General features: G+C 64.4%; 1 protein-coding gene across 8 annotated transcripts in view; it reads left to right on the forward strand.

Annotated features, from left to right (window-relative positions):
• The window catches only part of VAV2 (vav guanine nucleotide exchange factor 2), a 148,434-nt gene that overhangs the window by 125,861 nt on the left and 4,779 nt on the right, over window positions 1-17,794 (forward strand). For 7 of the 8 annotated variants that reach the window (XM_059142137.1, XM_059142139.1, XM_059142144.1 and 4 more), the window contains 13 exons: window positions 310-442; window positions 2,562-2,671; window positions 3,579-3,680; window positions 4,104-4,192; window positions 6,266-6,282; window positions 7,089-7,110; window positions 8,072-8,199; window positions 9,296-9,370; window positions 10,474-10,526; window positions 11,655-11,771; window positions 12,958-13,045; window positions 14,029-14,152; window positions 15,964-16,118. In XM_059142137.1, the coding sequence (XP_058998120.1) occupies window positions 310-442; window positions 2,562-2,671; window positions 3,579-3,680; window positions 4,104-4,192; window positions 6,266-6,282; window positions 7,089-7,110; window positions 8,072-8,199; window positions 9,296-9,370; window positions 10,474-10,526; window positions 11,655-11,771; window positions 12,958-13,045; window positions 14,029-14,152; window positions 15,964-16,118 (1,213 nt within the window). Of the gene's footprint in view, window positions 1-309; window positions 443-2,561; window positions 2,672-3,578; window positions 3,681-4,103; window positions 4,193-6,265; window positions 6,283-7,088; window positions 7,111-8,071; window positions 8,200-9,295; window positions 9,371-10,473; window positions 10,527-11,654; window positions 11,772-12,957; window positions 13,046-14,028; window positions 14,153-14,961; window positions 15,049-15,963; window positions 16,119-17,794 lie in introns of all 8 variants that reach the window. The other variant, XM_059142145.1, reaches the window with a different exon arrangement.

Raw genomic sequence — 17,794 nt, forward strand, 5'->3', positions numbered from 1 at the left:
GATGGCGAAGGCTCCGCAGGAGCCAGCGTGGCCCCGCTTATCCAGAGCCCTTCACGTGCACCTGCTCTGCGCAAGGCCTGGGGCTGTGGCAGGGGCCACGGGAGGTAGGGGGCCTGTCCCTCTGGGGATCCCATGCACTGGGGGATGGAGCATGGAGGCCTGAAGAGCCCATATGAACCTTGAGCCATGGGGGTGGGAAGCCAAGGGAGGCTTCCTGGAGGAGGCGTAGGGAGTGGCTGAGACCTGCTGGGGGCTCAGAGGAGGCAGCTGAGCCAGGCTGACGGCCGCCTGGCCGCCCCGCTGGGCCAGGTACTTGTTCCTGTTCGACAAGGTGGTCATCGTCTGCAAGAGGAGAGGCTACAGCTACGAGCTGAAGGAGGTCATCGAGCTGCTCTTCCACAAGATGACGGATGACCCCACGAACAACAAGGACGTCAAGAAGGTGGGCCCTGGGGCGGCTGCGGGGGAGGGGGAGCTGTCGCGGGGCGGCTGCGGGGGCCGGCGGGGCCTGCGGGGCCGAGGGAGCTGTCGCGGGGCGGCTGCGGGGGCCTGCGGGGCCGAGGGAGCTGTCGCGGGGCGGCTGCGGGGGCCTGCGGGGCCTGCGGGGCCGAGGGAGCTGTCGCAGGGCGGCTGCGAGAGCAGGGGCAGCCGGAGTGGAGGTCAGCACTGACCCTGACTTGGTGGCTCTGCGCAGTGAAGGGGCCGCCTTCCTTCTGTCACCCTCTCGTCACTGTGCCTTCTGTTGACAGCACCCGGCTCTGTGCCAACCCCCCCCTGTGTCTTTGACTGTGGCCTGGGGTGGGCATCATGGGATGGGGGAGGGGCTGCAGGGTGGCTCCGGAGAGCCAGGGTTTACACTGGGGCCGTCTGACGCAGCCCACATTGGCCCCTGCCGGAAGCAGCCTTCTTTGGGTGGGGACTTGGGCAGGGCTGACTGTGGGGTGTTCCGCTCCATGTCCAGCCTGGTGGGGGGGGTTGTCCAAGGCTGTTGGGGGCGGGGCCATGGCTGCTAGGAATGGGCGGGCAGTGGCTCTTGGGGTGGGGGCGGGGCTGCGACTGCTGGTGGTGGGGTCAGGGGCGGGGGGGGGGGGGGGGGCGGGGGCAACAGGCAGGTGCTGCAGAGTGCGGCCCTGACTCTGGGAGGTGGGACCAGGGATGCTGGGTGCGGCTGCCTCCCCCTCTGGTTTAGTCCTGCTTGAGCAGAGGCCACTGTGCCCCAGGGCTTGAACACCTGCTGTGCACATCCCTTGCTAGATCTGGGGGCCAGGAGCCAGTGTGCTAAAAATCCCAGACTCTGGACCTCAGAGCTCGCAACACAGAATGCAGGTTCCACCTGGAAGGGCTGTCGGGGGCGACCCACTCAACCCCACCCTCCTGATGGACAGTTCAGACATTCGGACGTCCGAAACCCCTCCTGAGGCTTGGGGCCACAGGCACAGTCCCTCCTGGGTCTCGGCCCCGGGCCCCTCTCCTCGGGGAGGCGGAGCCTTTGCCCCTGGCGGTGGCTGCTCCTGGGCTGTGGCCCCTGACCCTGGGCCAGGCTGAGACTTAATGACGTGTCTCCCCTTTTCCTCTCTCTCCTCATGCCTCCTAGTCTCACGGGAAAATGGTAAGCGCCTGGGTCCTCCTCCTCGGCCTTCACCCCCTCAGGGCCCCGCCAGCCCTTCCTTTCCGAGCCTGAACGGCCGTGGGGACCCCGGCTGGGCCCGCGCAGGGCCAGGCTCCTGGCTTTCTCCTTCCTTCGTCCTGTGCCCTGTGCCCTCATCAGGACGCGGCTGTGCATTCCTGCCATCGCAGGGGGTAGACAGGAGGGCCACCTCCCCTGCTCTCCTCCCCTCCCCTCCCCCCTCCCCCCCTCCCCTCCCCCCTCCCCCCCCTTCCCTCCCCCCCTCCCCCCCCCTTCTGTTCGCCTTCCATCTTCTCCAACACCAACGGCTCAGACTTTCCAGGCTCTTCTTCCCAGGCCCCTTTGAATGCCTCTGGAGGCGGCCGGGCCTGGCGGGCGGTCCAGGGAGCCACGGCCAGCTCCGGCACAGGCACTCCCCACCCTGGTTTCGGGGTCGTTTCCCTTTAGAGCAGGGAGTGTCTCAGGCTCCCAGTTGGGAACTGAAAGCGGGTGCACCGAGGTGGCGGAAGGGCCCGCGCGGCTCTGAGCACAGGCTCCCTGGGGACCCGCAGACCGGCCTGCTGAGCCCACAGAGTTCAGCGGAGGGCACAGCTTGGAGCGGGTGGGAGCGGCCTCCGCGACATCTCGTTAGAGGGTGTGCACACGTGTGTACATGCACACGCTCACATATGGGCAGGCGTGGGCACGAGTGCCCGGGACACATGTGTGCACGCCTGGGTGTGCACAAGTGCCTGGTACACACACATGCACACACGTGTGCACTCACAGGCAAGAGTACCTGGTACACGCAGTAAACACCTGCATGTGCATGCGCGGGCACGAGTGTCCCGTACACGCGTGTGCACATCAGGGTGGGCCGAGGGCCTGGTACACAGGTGCGCGTGCGTCCGCGTGCCCCCGCAGGCCAGCTGCGAGCCTGCCCCTTCTCCCGCAGTGGTCCTACGGCTTCTACCTCATTCACTTGCAAGGAAAGCAGGGCTTCCAGTTCTTCTGCAAGACGGAGGACATGAAGCGGAAGTGGATGGAGCAGTTCGAGATGGCCATGTGAGTGCGCGAGCGACGTGGCCGCCCTGGCACCCCCGCGGGCCGGGCCGGTTTCAGACGCCCGGGACCGAGACGGGTCGTGTCACCCCGAGACCCGGGCTCACCTCCGTAGCACCTTCGCTGCTTTTCAATTTGCCCGGGGCCGGCGCCCCTCCCCTGGGACCCCTGCGGTCCCGAGGCGGAGCCTGGCACGGCAGGCCAGCTAGGAAGTGAGGGGCAGGGGCGGCTGCGGCACCGCTGGACGCCGGGTGACCCACGTCCCCCACGCCTTACGGGCGGCGGGATGGTCACTGTTTTGTGAAGGCACAGGGCTCTTCCCACAAAATCTAGAAGGAGCCCCCGTACATCCAACAGAGAAGGGATCGTTGGGGTCCCCAGACACACCGGCCGCTGAGGCCAGAGTGGGTCCTGGGGTCAGGCAGGCCGGGGGCCCCCGTGCAGGAGCGCCCCCCTCCCTGGGAAGCACCCTCGGGTTCTGCGTCTCCGTCTGGCCTGTCTTTGTCACCTTCCGTGTATCCAGCTCTCGCACCGTCTGGCCGCGGGCGTGTTCAGAGGGGAGGAACACCGGGCAGCTGCGCATGTCCCCTAAAGCCCGGCTCACCCTGAGCTAAGCCTGTTCAGATTTTACATCTCAGGCTTGCGCACGGTGAGATCCCTAAGGGCACGTGGCTGAGTAGCGACCCGTCTGCCAGAAACCCTCACCGTCCTCCCCGAAGGAGCACGTGCCCGCGCGGCACGCCCACGAGCCCCCACCCAGACTCTCGTTCTACCCGGGCTGTCGGGGCAGGTCCAGCCCGAGGCCTGGCCTCCTGACGTCTGGCCCGGCCTGCCCCTGAGCCTGGCTGGCCCCCAGGTCCGCCCCAGCTCCATGTCGCTCAGGGCGTCCGGGCCTCTTTGCTCCGGTCAGGTCCAACATCAAGCCAGACAAAGCCAATGCCAACCACCACAGCTTCCAGATGTACACGTTTGACAAGACCACCAACTGCAAAGCCTGTAGAATGTTCCTCAGGTGAGGCGGCCCTCTGGCCCGGCCCCTACCTGCCCGCCCTCAGGGAGCCTGGTGCTGTGTCTGCCCTGTGTCCCCCTGGCCCTGCCCCTCCGCCCCACAGGCCAGCCCTGTGCTGGGCCCAGAGGGGCTGGGGAGGGTCCCTTCAGTGTCTGACCATCCGGGCCCTTGGGTGTTTGGATCCAGCTCGGAAAGGAGGGGGCTGTCCCCGCGGTGCCCCCGTCCTGCTGTGCACAGCAGCCTGGCAAGGCCAGCAGAGGTCCCGGAGGGGAGCCGGCACCGGGCCCCCAGGAGGGCGAGGGTCTCGGGACCAGGGCTTCGAGGGTCGGGCAATCCGTGGGGCAGATGGTGAGGTGGGCCTGGTGGTCTTTGGGCCACGCCCTTGGCTCAGAGTCGTGCTCTTGTCTTCCCCCCACCCCCCCATAGGGGCACCTTTTACCAGGGCTACCTGTGCACCAGGTGTGGGGTCGGGGCACACAAGGAGTGTCTGGAAGTGACGCCCCCCTGTAAGATCAGTGAGTATTTCCCCTGCCGGCCTCCCGCACGCGAGCCCCGGGCTGACCCGCCCCGAGCTGTGGGTCCCCTGGTTCACAGCTGCCCCTGTGCTTTGCTCCTGGCCTGGCTTTCTTCGCGCATTCTCCTGTCCCACCACCGACACCCCACAGGGCAGGGGCCCGACGAGAAAGACTAGGGCCCAGAGAGGGGAGGACACCTGCCCCAGCTCACCCAGCACCAGGGGGTCCCACCAGTGGGCGTTCTGTGCCGCAGCGCTCCCTCCTCACCGGGGGCTCCCGCGCTTCTCTCTGCCTCTTGCACCCGGCCCCGTTCCAGTTTTAAACGTGTAGAGCCTCCACCCCAGACGGGCACGGAACGGGCATGGCAGTTGCGTGGTTTCTGATCACAGAGCCATGCCAGTTGTGACTGTTCCTTACCCCTGGTTCTCCTGCACCCAGATGGGTCTGGCCTTGCTGAGCCACGGCTGCGGCCACGTCAATGTGCCCACGTGGGCATGCACATACGCACACACGCACCTACAGGGCTCCTGTGCTGTTCGTGCCCGCGTGTCAGGGGAAAGCTGAGGCTCGGGGAGGGGAGGTGACCTGAGCCTGCCCGACTGACATCCAGGCTGCCCGGGCTCCTCTGTGGGGGAGGCCTCTGGGGGAGCGCCCGGCCTGCAACAGCTGGACGGGCAGCCAGAAAGCCCGAGACGGTTCTGAAGGTTTCGAAGCCGCCCCAGGCAGGGCTGGCTGGATCGGGTGGGGACACTGTGGTGTGAGCCTAGGAGCCGGGGTACCTGCCGAGGGTCAGCTCTGCCCCCCACAGTTCAGCTTTGCCCGCCGATACTGCCCTCTGGTGGCCGCGTTCCCTCACACGGGCGACGGGACTGTTCCTTTTTGGCTTTTTTTCCCTCATCCTAAAGGTAACATAATTACTTACCGAAAATTTGGGGACAAAAAGAGAAGAAATTGAATAAAGGAGAAAATAAACAGCACCCCCAAACTTATAAGAAAATAACCAAATGTGGCGTTGTGATGTATTTCAAGTTTTCTGTTGCGGAATGAACCTTTTGGGTTTTTCGTCTCCTGAGGATTAAAAACACTCATTTCCCACAGAGAGTTGGGGACACATAGAGAAGAGCGAAGGAGCCGATCGTCCACGCACCCCCCCACCAGCCGGGACCGCCGGTCTCCGGCGCGCCCCTCCCCCACCCAGTCTGTTCTCACGCTCGCGTGTTTTTTGTCGCGCCTACACTTTCGGGCAATTTCGTATCTTTTTTAAGCTGAAGTTTTCTTGGGCATCCTCTCACGTCATTAAAAGACCGCGGTGGGCACCTGGTTTTGTTCTAGAAAGTTCCGTGCTCGTCCAGCACTCTCCCTGTCCGTGCTGGGCTCGGGCTCCGGGCCGTGCCTGTGACCCACAGCAAGTCGGCTTTAACCGTTGCCGCCAGAGCCGGGCTGTCCCAGAACGGCGCTGCCCCCCAGACAGCCTCTCCCCGGGAAGCTTGCTGCTGCCCTCTGTAGCGCTGCCTCTCTCCACCCAGTGCCCCCGGGGCCGTAGGGGCTGTCAGAAACCGTCTGTCGAAAGCCGTCTGCCACCGTGTCGCATGGTGTCATGGTCACATGAGCCACGCGCGTTAGCCCTTGGGGTCCTTGCTTTGTCCGGAGGTACAGTGGCGGCCCCGCAGGTTGGATGGCTGGGCCAAGCAGGTGCCTCTTCCTCCCCGGGGGCACCCCAAGGCAGGCAGGAAGAACCTTGGGGACATCCGTGTCCGGGAGCTGGTAGACGGGTGGTGTGTGTCCTGACGCCTTTTGTCACCTGCCTGGGGCAGGTGTCCCTCATCAGGTTTGGCAGGCTGGCCTTTGAGCCCACCTCCCCCCGGGGATTTCTGGCACCTGCCACCATCCGAGCGGAGTCGGCCCAGGCAGGAAGCCCGTTTGCCCGTCTGTGTTCCCCGGGAGCCCCGACAGCCCGTGCCCCGAACGTGCAGGCAGAAAGGAGAGACGCTCCTGGTCGCCGGCCGGGCGCCTGTGGGTGGGGCCCCCCAGCTCGGGGCCTTGGTGGTGACGCCTCACATGCTTCCTTTTCAGGTTCCCCTGCAGACCTGGTGAGTCCTCCGCACGGCTCCCGCCACTCTGACCCCGCGCAACCCTGTGTCCCCGAGCCAGAGACACTCTATTGTTCCTGATCTCTCCGGGCCCGCGGCCGCCCTTGCTGGCACGCGGGCCTCTGGTGCTCACCTGGGGCCTTCGGTTTCCTTCACGGCCCTCAGTAGAAGTGGGTCCCCGTGTCACAGGAGGCCCTGACCGCGTCACCTTGGCCCGGCTGCCCACCTGTTCGCTTGCCCCGGGCTTGTGGGTACCCAGCTCTGTGACAGCCGTCCACCCACCGGCCCCCACCCTGATGGGGCCAAGAGCCCTCTGAGGGCTGACGTAGGGCAGACGTCCCCACTGGGGGTTCAGTCAAAGTAACCAGCACTTACGGGGTGTTTGCGGAGGCTGGCGTGTGGTACAAACATGCCCTCAGGGAGGAGGGAGGAGCTAGCATTTGCGTGCAGGCAGCAGGACGTGTCCCAGACAGAGGACAAGCCCCAGGCTCAGAGCATGGACACCTCCCAGGGCTGGCGTAGTCAGGGCAGCCTTCTTGGAGGAGGTGGGAGTTCATGGTAATGGATGCATGTCCCAGGACAACGGAGGGGCACCAGGGTGGAGGGTGGAGGTAAGAATGGGGGAGGGGCTGTCCCAGAGTGAGGCCGTGTCACAGCTGCCCGTGGGAGTCTGCGATGGGTCCCTCTCCTCCTCCTGTTCCTGCCACGACCTTTCTTTCTCGGGGGGTGGGGGCAGGCGGCGGACAGGGGGTGTCAGCACCGGGGCAGCCCTCCCTGATCACTGTGGTCTGTCCTTACCCTCACAGGACGCCTCCGGAGCAGGACCTGGTGAGTCTGTGGGACTCGGCCCCTCTCAGCTGCCGTCCAGGTCCACGGTCACTCTGGGGTTCAGGCCTGGGCCACTGTGACCTCCCAGCCTCAGCCGGCCTTCTGGGCTCCAGGCTCCCAGGGAGCGTGCTCTCTCTGCGGCCACGTCCCCGGGGGCTGTCGCGCTGTCTGATGACTGCCCAGCATGGGGAGGGTCAGGGTCCTTCTGGGGAGGCTTCAGTCAGACCCCCCTGCAGGTCCTTCTGTGAGGGGGGCTTCAGGGCTTCAGTCAGACCCCCCCCCCCGCAGGGTGGGCCACACAGAGGCCGCTGCTGTCCCTTTGCTCGTCTCCCCACATCCTCGTGCCCCTGCTTTGCACCATGTGCCTGGAGCGTGGCTTCTGGCTGTCGAGGGTGGAAGGCATCACCGACCGAGCCGCAGCCTAAGCCGGGCCCCGTGGCCCGAACGTCAGGAAGCAAAACCAGAGCCACAGAGCCACGCTGTGGCTGGGGGACGCCCGTGTCGAGACCGGCCTGCAGACGGGCCCACACGCGGCCGGCAGGGTCAGAGCGGGACTCGGGCCAGGAGCGCCCAGCCAGGACCCCCATTTCAGCTCCGGAGCCACCCCAGCCAGCTATGGGTGGCCTTAGCCAGCCCCTGGGCCTCGCTCGCTCTGGCCCCCCGTCTCTGCCTTCAGGGGCACCCCGTGTCTTGCTCAAAACACCGACTCAGTTGCAGATTGGGACGGGGGCTAGGGAAGCACGGCAAGTGCCACTTGAAGTAAGTGGCCGCCGCTGTAACAGGCCCCGAATCCGTTAGTCCCACGGTTTCCTTGCGACAGTTACCAAGGGGACCTGGAGTCTCACGGGAAGAACGTAGGGTCCCTCACCCAGGAGCCCTCCGGGGCTGAGGTCAGTGGCAGGCGGGCTGCCCCCAGCACTGAGTCACCGAACGCAGGCCCCATGTCGCCCTGTGCCCGCAGGTCCCAAGATGGTGGCCGTCCAGAATTACCACGGCAACCCAGCTCCCCCGGGGAAGCCGGTGCTGACCTTCCAGACGGGTGACGTGATCGAGCTGCTGAGAGGCGACCCTGAGTCTCAGTGGTGGGAGGTGGGTCCCGGGGCCCCAGGGCGGGGCTGGGGAGGAGACCACGCGCGGGGAAGGGAGTCAGGCTGTCGGCAAGACCTGCGTTCCCTCCCGGGCAGGAGTCCGGGGGTCCCCAGCCCTGTGTTCCTCGGGGTGTCTGCTTTCACGGGGGGCGGAGCGCAGCATCCCCTGCCGTGGGTCTCCTGCGGCGACGGGGCGGTCAGGCCTCATGCCGGCCCCGGGGTGGGGTGGGGGGAGACCCACCGCCTTCCCCCCAGGAGGTGCCACGTGGGGGAGCCGAGACAGCCGTGGACACAGGTCGTGTCTGGGTTGGTGACCGCTCAGAGCCACGACCCTGTTCTGTGAACAGGCCCTCAGAGGCAGAGCCCTCCTGCGCCACCTCCCCGGCCCCCGAGACCCACGGGGGTCCGCGTGGTGCCACGGTAGCTCGGGGCGCTCGGCCCAGCCTGGCCGACCCGGGGGACGGAGACCTGTTTAGAGCGAATATTTGTTGGTGTTGCCGTGGCCGTGACTGCGGTCACTTGCTTCGTGACAGTCCTTTGTCACCACCTGCTTCCTGATGAGTTTGTTGAGGGAGGAGGGTCTGCGGTCCTGTGTCCCACGCTGACCCCCGTGGCCGGGCACCCGGCTCACACGTCCCCAGAGCCTTCGGTCCTGGGTGGCCTTGCAGAGAGGTTTTGCCGGCGTGCACGGGGGAGGCCGAAGCGGAGCTGCTGGGAGGACTTGGGGAGGGGTGAGGGGAGCAGAGGCCGAGCCCCGCCCCTGCAGACCCTCCCCAGCCTCTACCCGACCCCCGCCCCCGTGGGCTGTCCCTGCGAGGCCTGGAGGGCAGCGGGGGCAGGGCTCTAGCCCCAGCTCCGAGCGTCTCTCAACGACTTCTCTGGGCCTCAGTGTTCTCCTCTGTGAAGTGGGGACGCCCCCAGCCTTCCGGCCCGGCGGTCAGGAGGGCAGCTGAGGCCGCAGCAGGGGTGCTGCCGGCACATGCGCGTCTTAGGACCTGCCCTCACCCCGTCCTTAGAGTGAGCTGAGCCGCACGGCTGTGCCCGCCCCACGCGCTCCCGCTGGCCTGGCCTGGCCCCCATCGGCTGTCTCCTTCCAGGGTCGACTGGTGCAAACCAGGAAGTCGGGCTACTTTCCTAGCTCATCCGTGAAGCCCTGCCCCGTGGACGGAAGGGTGAGCACTTCCCCACAGAAGCTTCTGCAGCACGTGGCCGGGAGGCCGAGGGGTCCCCCGGGGCCATCTGGGCTTGTTCAGCACATCCTTGCCAGGTGGCCGTCATGAGCTGGCCCCAGAGCTGGGGACTGGGGGGGCTGAGGGGCAGGGGCTGCCGTCGGCCTGAAGGGCTCAGCTAGTTGGGTGCTGCATTTTTCATGGCTTTAGAAACACAAAATTGGGCATTTCTGCAGCAGTTGTAATGGTCAGAAGACCAAAAATGTTGCCTTTCTTCAAATTTTAGGGACTCAGTCTTCGGGCCTTACAGACAGGGGAAACTTACAGGGGAGAGCACCCCCAGACATTAGGATTCAGAGCTAGGCTTCAGCATGTTTGGAAAAAAGGCCTTTCGTCTGAGTAGTGTGGAGCGAATCTTCCTGTTACAAAAGGCGTCAAGCCGTCAGTCGCGAATCACGGAATCACCCCACCACCCTCTAAAAAGGGCATTTAAAAGTGCCAGAGGGAAATGTCTCCAGAGGGAGCAGGAGGGGGTAGGGGACACCACGGGAGCCCTGGGACACCCTCTAGGCCCCGCCAGCCTCTGGCCCCGTCTGCCCGTGTCAAGGGGACCGGACCACAGAGCAGGTGGTCCCTGCCCTGGGCCTCAGTTTCCCCACATGGTGCATGGGGTGGGAGGGGCCAGGCAGTCCACGAGGCCTTGCCTGGCCTGTGGCACAGTGAGGGGAGGCCAGGGTTGGGGGCTCTGGCTGGTGAGGGCACGGTGTGGGGTCTCAAGGCTGCTGGGCCAGCGTGTGGCCCGCCTTCTGGAGGACAGGCCGCTGCCCACAAGAGGACACCAGCCCTGGGGCCGTGAATCCGTCTGTGGCACAGAACTGTCGCTGTAGTTCATGCTCCCGTCTCTGCGGGGACCCGTGCCCTAGCCTTTGGTCGCTGCAGAGTCCATCAAACCCCCGGGATCACCAGGGCTCTGGGGCGAAGTCCACAGACACCACGGCAGCCCGTGCTGGGCCCGAGGGTCAGGTCCTCGATCATGACGTGCCCACCCCGGCCCCACTCGGGGCAGGCCCCCCGGGGGACGTTAACCTGAACTTTGTCCCCCGCAGCCGCCCGTCAGCCGGCCACCATCCCGCGACATCGACTATAGCGCCTACCCCTGGTGAGTGGGGGGTCACGGTGGTCCCGTGAGCCCGCGAGCAGGCCGAGTGGGCTGCCCCACGCTTGTGTCCGGGGAGGGCTGAGCCTTGGCTGGACCTATGACCGGGGCCCCGGGGAGGCAGGTTTTCCCCATCGTGGAAACAGGTCATCGGGTTATCGTGGGAGAGTGAAGCCCCCCCATTATTTTGTACGTGAGCTTCATCATAGAAAATATAGGAAAGTGCGGCCAAACGTGAAATCATGCACATCTGCGTGGGGCAGCTCGAAGGGAACCTGAGCGCTTGGTTAACGAGAGCCTGACGGGCGGCGTTCTGGGGGCGAGGCACAGAACAGGTCGGCTCGGGGGGCCGGTTTTTACGGCTCGGCCTGCCTGTCCCCCACGGTCTTGGACGAGGGACCGGCCTAGGTGGTCACGACTCCCTGTGCTCCGTGCCCTGCATGGCCACGGAGCCACGGGCAGCTCAGGTGTGGTTAACCCCTTCCCCGGGGGTGTCTGGCCTCGGGGTTTCCATCTGGGGGCTCACCCCATGCCCAGGGGTGTGACAGCCGCACCTCGGGTTCCTGGCCTGCTCCACCCCTGCGCCTTGCCGCCCCTTCCAAGCCCAACATGCCGCAGTCCATCCCCCTGGTGCCATGTGCCCCGCACTCCCGTCTGGGGTCAAGGGACAGGACTGGCCTGTGACACGCATGGGAGAGAGTGACAGACAAGTTCGCCTCCCGGTGCGGGTTCCAGCCCAGCTGCGTGTTGTGCTCCGAGTCCCCAGTCAGCCCGGCTGTGGTGCCCATGGAGGGGTTTGGGAGGGGGCGGTGGTGTTCGCCTGACCGTGTCTGGGCTGGGCTGCCCGTCAGTGAGGCGGCAGTCCATCAGTCTGTCCGACCCGGTAACGGAGAAGAGCGCGGACTCCCGCATGTAGCAGCGGAAGTCAGAGCCCCACACCCGTGTGTGTTGTTAGGACCGGCTTTTCCAGATTCGCTCGCAGGGCCAGGCTGAGGCCAGGGACCTCGCCCCCCCTTCAGGGGCTCAGCTTCCTCCTCCCCCCATGGCTCCCGGTGCAGGTCAGCGTGTCGCAGAGGCCTGGGTGTCTTCCAGGAGGCGCCCCATTAACACCTGGCCTCGTCCCCCTGCTAGGTTTGCGGGCAACATGGAGAGGCAGCAGACGGACAACCTGCTCAAGTCGCATGCCAGCGGGACCTACCTGATCAGGGAGCGGCCGGCTGAGGCGGAGCGCTTCGCCATCAGTATCAAGTACGTGGTGGCCCGGGGGGGCAGGGAGACCCCTTCCCCAGGGCCACCCTGAACCACGAGCCCATGCCCCCATGGGCTTGGGGTGGCCGTGGACTTCGTTGCCTGAAGCAGGACACTTTGGAGATGAAAGCGTGCCAGTGGGTCTGCACAGGGTCGCAGGCCCGGGACACGTGTGACCACCCTGCCCGAAGCCTCGGTGGGCCTGGTGCCGCGGCTCTCTAGGTTGCAGAGCCCAGCCAAGTGCAGTGCCAGAGTGGGGCAGGGATTTCCTGAGAGCTTAGTGACATGGCAGCAGAGTGCGGGCTGTGGGCCCGGTCCGTGGTGCGGGCAGCAGGCTGGCACCCAGCCACGAAGTGGCAGAGACGTCCCTCACCTGATAGGAGTTCATGGGGCACCTGCTGGGAGCCTGGCCTGCAGGGCTGCCTTGTGGGGCGGAGAGCCGTCCAGGAGCTGGGGGTGGGGTGAGCACCCCCCGCCCCCGCTGACTTTAAGTCCCGGAGAAACTGGGTGGTCAGCCATAACCCCCGCCCAGGAGGAGCCACTGGCCAGCTGGCGTGGGAATATTTGCCGGTTGTTGGTTCCATTAGTGGATTTCCAGTTGTTAAACCAGCCTTGCGGAGTGGCCCGCTGGGTGCGGTGTAGACTCCTTTTTTTTTTTTTTTTAAATCATTGTGGTAGATTTTTTTTTTTTAAGATTTTATTTATTTATTTGACACAGAGAGATCACAAGTAGGCAGAGAGGCAGAGAGAGAGAGGGAGAAGCAGGCTCCCTGCCAAGCAGAGAGCCCAATGCGGGGCTCGATCCCAGGATCCTGAGATCATGACCTGAGCCGAAGGCAGAGGCTCAACCCACTGAGCCACCCAGGCGCCCCTAGACTCCTTCTTAATACTGGGTTTATGTAGGCGTGCACAGGGCAGAGAGTCAGTTCGCCGGGGCTTACTGAGATTTCCGCATCTAGAGTCTCAGTGGGTTCTGGCTTGTTCCCTTCCCTGGCGATGTCTGTCTGGCTTTGGTAGCCGCGGCGAGGGCTAGCGTGGCATTAGGGGAGGAGGGGCATGAGGAGGCTTTTCTGAAGGTCACATTTGGACGGAGGACGCCAGCCCAGGAGGTGAAGGTGGCGGGGGCAGCCCTGGTGGGCGGGGGCTTGGCCTGAGCGGTGACTCGGCGGCCCGGACCCTTTACCAGGTTCCACGACGAGGTGAAGCACATCAAGGTGGTGGAGAAGGACAGCTGGGTCCACATCACGGAAGCGAAGAAGTTTGAAAACCTCTTGGTATGTGGTCCTGTGGTTCCCATGGCCTGGTCCTCGGGGTGAGGGCAGGGCCCGGGTCCCTCCACACCAGAGCAAGGAGGAGCGGCTTCCTGCACCACACTCCCAGCAGGCCGCCCTCACGGAGCACCAGGGCCCGAGGGGCTTCTGCGTCGCTGGGGAAGACCAGGGAAATGCGTCTGGAGGCTCCTTGGGACAGTTTCGGGCCTCGGGATGGTCCCCGCGTCGGGACTCCTGGCTTCCCTGGGGTGCACAGTGAGGAGAGGGCCCGGCCTGCTCCCCCACCGCCCCCTTCTCCAGCCAGAAGGCAGGCACAGGCCACCTTAACGTGATTTTAAAGTGAGACCTATTGTGCGTTTTCTAAATTGCGAGCATCCCGTGGACCGAGAAGATCCGACTCGAGCCCCTGAGCCCTTAGATGGCCCGCTGTGGCCGCAGAAAAGCACAAAGTAATACGTTTCCACGGTCTCCCACCCCCTAAAACCCAGTGTGAACCTTCCAGGGTGAGTCCTCCCGACCTTGAAGAGTAGCTTAGGTATGGTTTTTGCCAGGCTTTCGAACAGAACCGTTGGCCATACTGAGCTGTCCGCCTGCTTTTCAAGGCGATAGACTTTGCTGTTGGCACAACCCTCTCCTCCCCGGGCTGGTAGCCACACGGCCTTCGGTCACCTGCACCTGCTGTTCTTTCTGGGAACCCTTCCCTGCTGTCGGACGCGTGGGGTTTCGGGCTTCTCCATCAGAGAGCGGCACCGAGCCTCTGAGTACTGGTCCTGGCCATCACCCCTGACTTTCCTTGAGCGGCAGCTGGAGAGAAACGCCGGCTCGGTGGTCTTTGAGATACGGATCACCCACCCTGGCTGGGTGCTGGGCAGAGAGGACGAGTACCAAGTGAAACTGAGGCAGGAGAGGGAAGCCAGGACTTCCCGGAGGACTGGGAGGACTTCCTGGAGGCGGTGACAGCAGCAGTGAGCACATGTGTCCCGCAGGAGCTGGTGGAGTACTATCAGTGCCACTCGCTGAAGGAGAGCTTCAAGCAGCTGGACACCACGCTCAAGTACCCCTATAAGTCCAAGGAGCGCGCGGCCTCCAGGGCCTCCAGCCGGTCCCCAGGTAATGCCTGCACTCCTGGCACGCCAGCGTTCACCCGGATGCGACCGGTTCGCCCTTTTCCCACGGCCCTGGCTTTCACTACATCCCTGAGCTTGAGGAACGCTTTCTGGGGGACTGACGCCAGGAGCCCCTGCCCATTCCCCACCCTGGGAGCAGTGGCTCAGGCCCCCCAGCCCATCACAGGGACCCTCCTGAGCCGGGGTGTCCCGGTTGGTCCACAGGACGGGTGGGGAGTGTGGGCTCTTGGCGGCCGCTCGGGGCTCGGGGGCTTGGCACCCGTGCGCAGAGTCAACACAGGCAGAGAGCGGGGCAGGTCCCGTCTGTCCTTCGGTCCTCCCTGTGCACCCCAGCCCCCCGAGGCCCTCACCTTGAGGGAGCCGGAGCTGGTCCGCGGGCCAGGCTCACCTCCCAGGACAGGAGCACACCTCGCTCCAGACCCACCTGGAGCTAGAGGCAGGGCGAGCCTAGAGTGTCGGAAGTCCAGCCCATGACTGTCCGCCGCACCAGCCCCCGGCCCCAGCGGTGGGGCAGAGCAGGGCAGGAGAGGAACCGTGACCTCCAGCAAGCACCGGTGTGCGCTGGGCCGGCTCCTTGGAGGAGTAGTTTCTGAGACCCTGGAGGCCGCCCACCCGCCGGGAGGAGGTCCAGATGCTCCAGGGAACGGGCCCAGAGAGGCGGAGGGAGGGGCTGCTCCCAGGCTGTCAGGCCGCCCCGCCCCCGCCCCGGGCCCCGCCCCGCGCCCCGCCCCCGCCTGCTCGCACCCGCACCCGGGCGCACGGGCTCTCACGGCCTTTCTCGCCTCTTTGCAGCTTCCTGCGCCTCCTACAACTTTTCTTTTCTCAGTCCTCAGGGCCTCAGCTTTGCTTCTCAGGGCTCCTCCGCTCCTTTCTGGTCAGGTACCGCTGGTGCTCGGGGCGCGGGGGGCCGGCCCGCCGCCCGCCGGCCCGCAGCCCCCGCCCGCAGCTGCCCGCAGCCGGCCCGGGGCGGGGCCGAGGGGCCAGGGCCGGGGAAGGGAAGGGCTGGCCCCGGGGGCAGGGCGGCGGTCACGGTCAGGCTGGGCACGCCCCCCTCACGCCACCCCCTCTCAGGCTCGCGCCCCCCACGGCCGCTCCCCAGCTTGGCAGCCGCTGTCCCCCCCCCACTTGTGAGAGCTCTGCCTCTGGTAGCGGCAAGTAGCTGGGCGGCCACCTTCGGGGTGAAGGCGGGCGCAGATCGGGCGGGCTTCCCTGGGCGGGCCCTGGAGGCAGGGGGACGGGGTCCCAGTCAGCCCCGACTGCTCGGCCTCCGCTGCCCGAGTCAGAGCCTCTCCCCAGCCGCTGTGTGCGTCCCTTCCGTCACAGACGTCGTCCTCTGCTCACAGGACTCCTGGGTCCCCCACTGAGCTGCTCTAGCGAGGTGTCCAGTTTGGCTCGGGGATCTGGAAGTCGGGCCCTGGGACCCTGGGGTCTGGCTTCAGGGGCTCCATCAGAGCTCAGGCTGGGAGCTGGGCAGCGGTCACTCGGCTGACCGCTGGCAGGGTGACACCCGTGCAGAGGCATGCAGGGGGAGGCCCTGCGAGAGTTGTCGTGGTCAGAACACGAGCCTCTGCTCCGATCCCGTGATCGTACTGGGCTGCGACGGCCCCCACTGTGGCTGGCACCTGCCCCGGGTGCCGTCACGGGAGGCTCCAAGAGGCCGTTGCCTGTCGGTCTGGGTGGAACTGGAATGCAGTCTGTGCCATCAGAACCTTTTTGTGGGCAGAGGGCCAGGCGCCAGGGGTCCAGGCTTGGCCCCGCCGCCCGCTGTGTGACCCTGCTCATCTCCCCCAACAGTGTTCACACCCCGTGTCATCGGCACGGCCGTGGCCAGGTACAACTTCGCTGCCCGGGACATGCGGGAGCTCTCGCTGCGGGAGGGCGACGTGGTGAAGATCTACAGCCGCATTGGCGGAGACCAGGGCTGGTGGAAGGGCGAGGCCAACGGACGGGTGAGTGGGGCAGAGTGGCCTGGCTCAGCCCGGGCCGGGTTCAGGCAGGCGGGCATCCCCGCGCTCCTGCCCCAGCACCGTGCCCACAGCCTCTGAGCCGCAGACCCGGGCTGTCCCCGTCAGAGCTGGACCCAGACCCATCTGACACCGTATCTGTGCTCAGTCCCGCCCCAGGGTCTTCTGTGGCAGGGGGAGTGCGTCACATGCAGTGCTCACGTCACTCGTGCGTACCAAGCCCCCAGTGCCGCCGAGAGACCGCGGGATGCGAGCGGGGCCCAGGAGAACTCACTGGCCTCGCTTGCACCCTGGGGAGATGGGAGGGGCACACCGTGTTCCCACCTGCCCTGCTCTTCCTGAGGACTCTCTGTTCCCTGTCCACCCTGTGACCCTGCAACACACCATGGCTCCCTATTGCTGAGCCCTGTCTGGATGCCCTGGCTTTGACCTGGCTCTGTCAGCACTCACCCAGCTGGGCACTGGAGCCCCACGTGGGGCAGAGTTGGGAATGTGCAGCTATCCCTGGGGCCGTGCTGCCCGCAGGCAGGCACGCTGGGCTGTGGAAGGTCCACCTGCCTTGGTCCCCATCGCCCACCATTCTGTTGCCAGGTGACGGGATCCTGTTTGCCTCCTCCTAGCATGTTGGCTGCCCTTTGGAGGCTTGGGGTCAGATCTGTTTTCCACCCCATAGCCCTTCAGCAGTGTGAGGCCACCGAGTCTTAGGCAGCTGACCTGAAGGGCTGAACCACTGGCTGTCAAAGTGGCCCTTAGTTTCCAGTTTCCCAGGTGACTCAGAACTGCTGGTTTAGAGCCTGCTGGTGTAGATAGTCCTGTTGCTTTGACCCTGTTTTGAAGTGTTTCTTTTTGGCTATGGCAGTTTTTCTTGCTTTAAAGGCTACTATGCTATTAGAACAAGCCAACTTTTGTGGGGGAAGTTAATGCTGTGTGTGGCAGACCTCAGTGTCTCTTGTGTTAAACCTTCCAGCTTTTTTGTATTCTTATGTTTAAGGTAGATGTAAGATAAAATGTTACCTTAAAACAGAATTTGAGAGCTAGTCTGATCTCACGGTCTCTGCCTTTTAATGGGCATGTAGCCCGTTTATACTTAATGTAATTACCGAGCTGCTGAGAGTTAAAGCCGTCATCTTTCTGTTTATTTTCTATTTGTCACATCCATTTCTTCTTTCTCCTCTTTTCTTGCCTACTTATGAATTAGTCAGTTTTTCGTTTTGTTTTGTTTGCTGTTCTACTTCCTGGCCCCTTGGTGGGTCTATGAGTCACACATTCTTTTCCTATTATTTAGGTAGTTACTCTTGGCATTAGAGTGTGCACTCTGACTTCTGAGAGCCATTTTAAATTAGTACATTTAGTACTTCCCAGATGACACAGAGACTGTACAGCTTTTGACTGTACTTGTGTTCCTCCCGACTTTCATGCAGCTGTTGTCATGTATCTTAATTCTTTGTATTTCTCAGCCCTGTGAGACATTATTTTTGTTTTAAGCAGTTAGTGTTTGCTTAGAGTTGCTACATATTTGCCTTCTCCAGGGCTCCCCCATTCCTTCCTGCTTTCTTGTATTTCCATCCAAAACCATGTTCCTGCTGCCTGAAATTCCCTCTTCTAGGTATGTTGTTGTTGTTGTTTGAGTGTGAATCTGCTACTAATAAATTCTTAGTTTT

The sequence above is a fragment of the Mustela lutreola genome, chromosome 12 (assembly GCF_030435805.1).
Source record: "Mustela lutreola isolate mMusLut2 chromosome 12, mMusLut2.pri, whole genome shotgun sequence".
NCBI lineage: Eukaryota > Metazoa > Chordata > Mammalia > Carnivora > Mustelidae > Mustela > Mustela lutreola.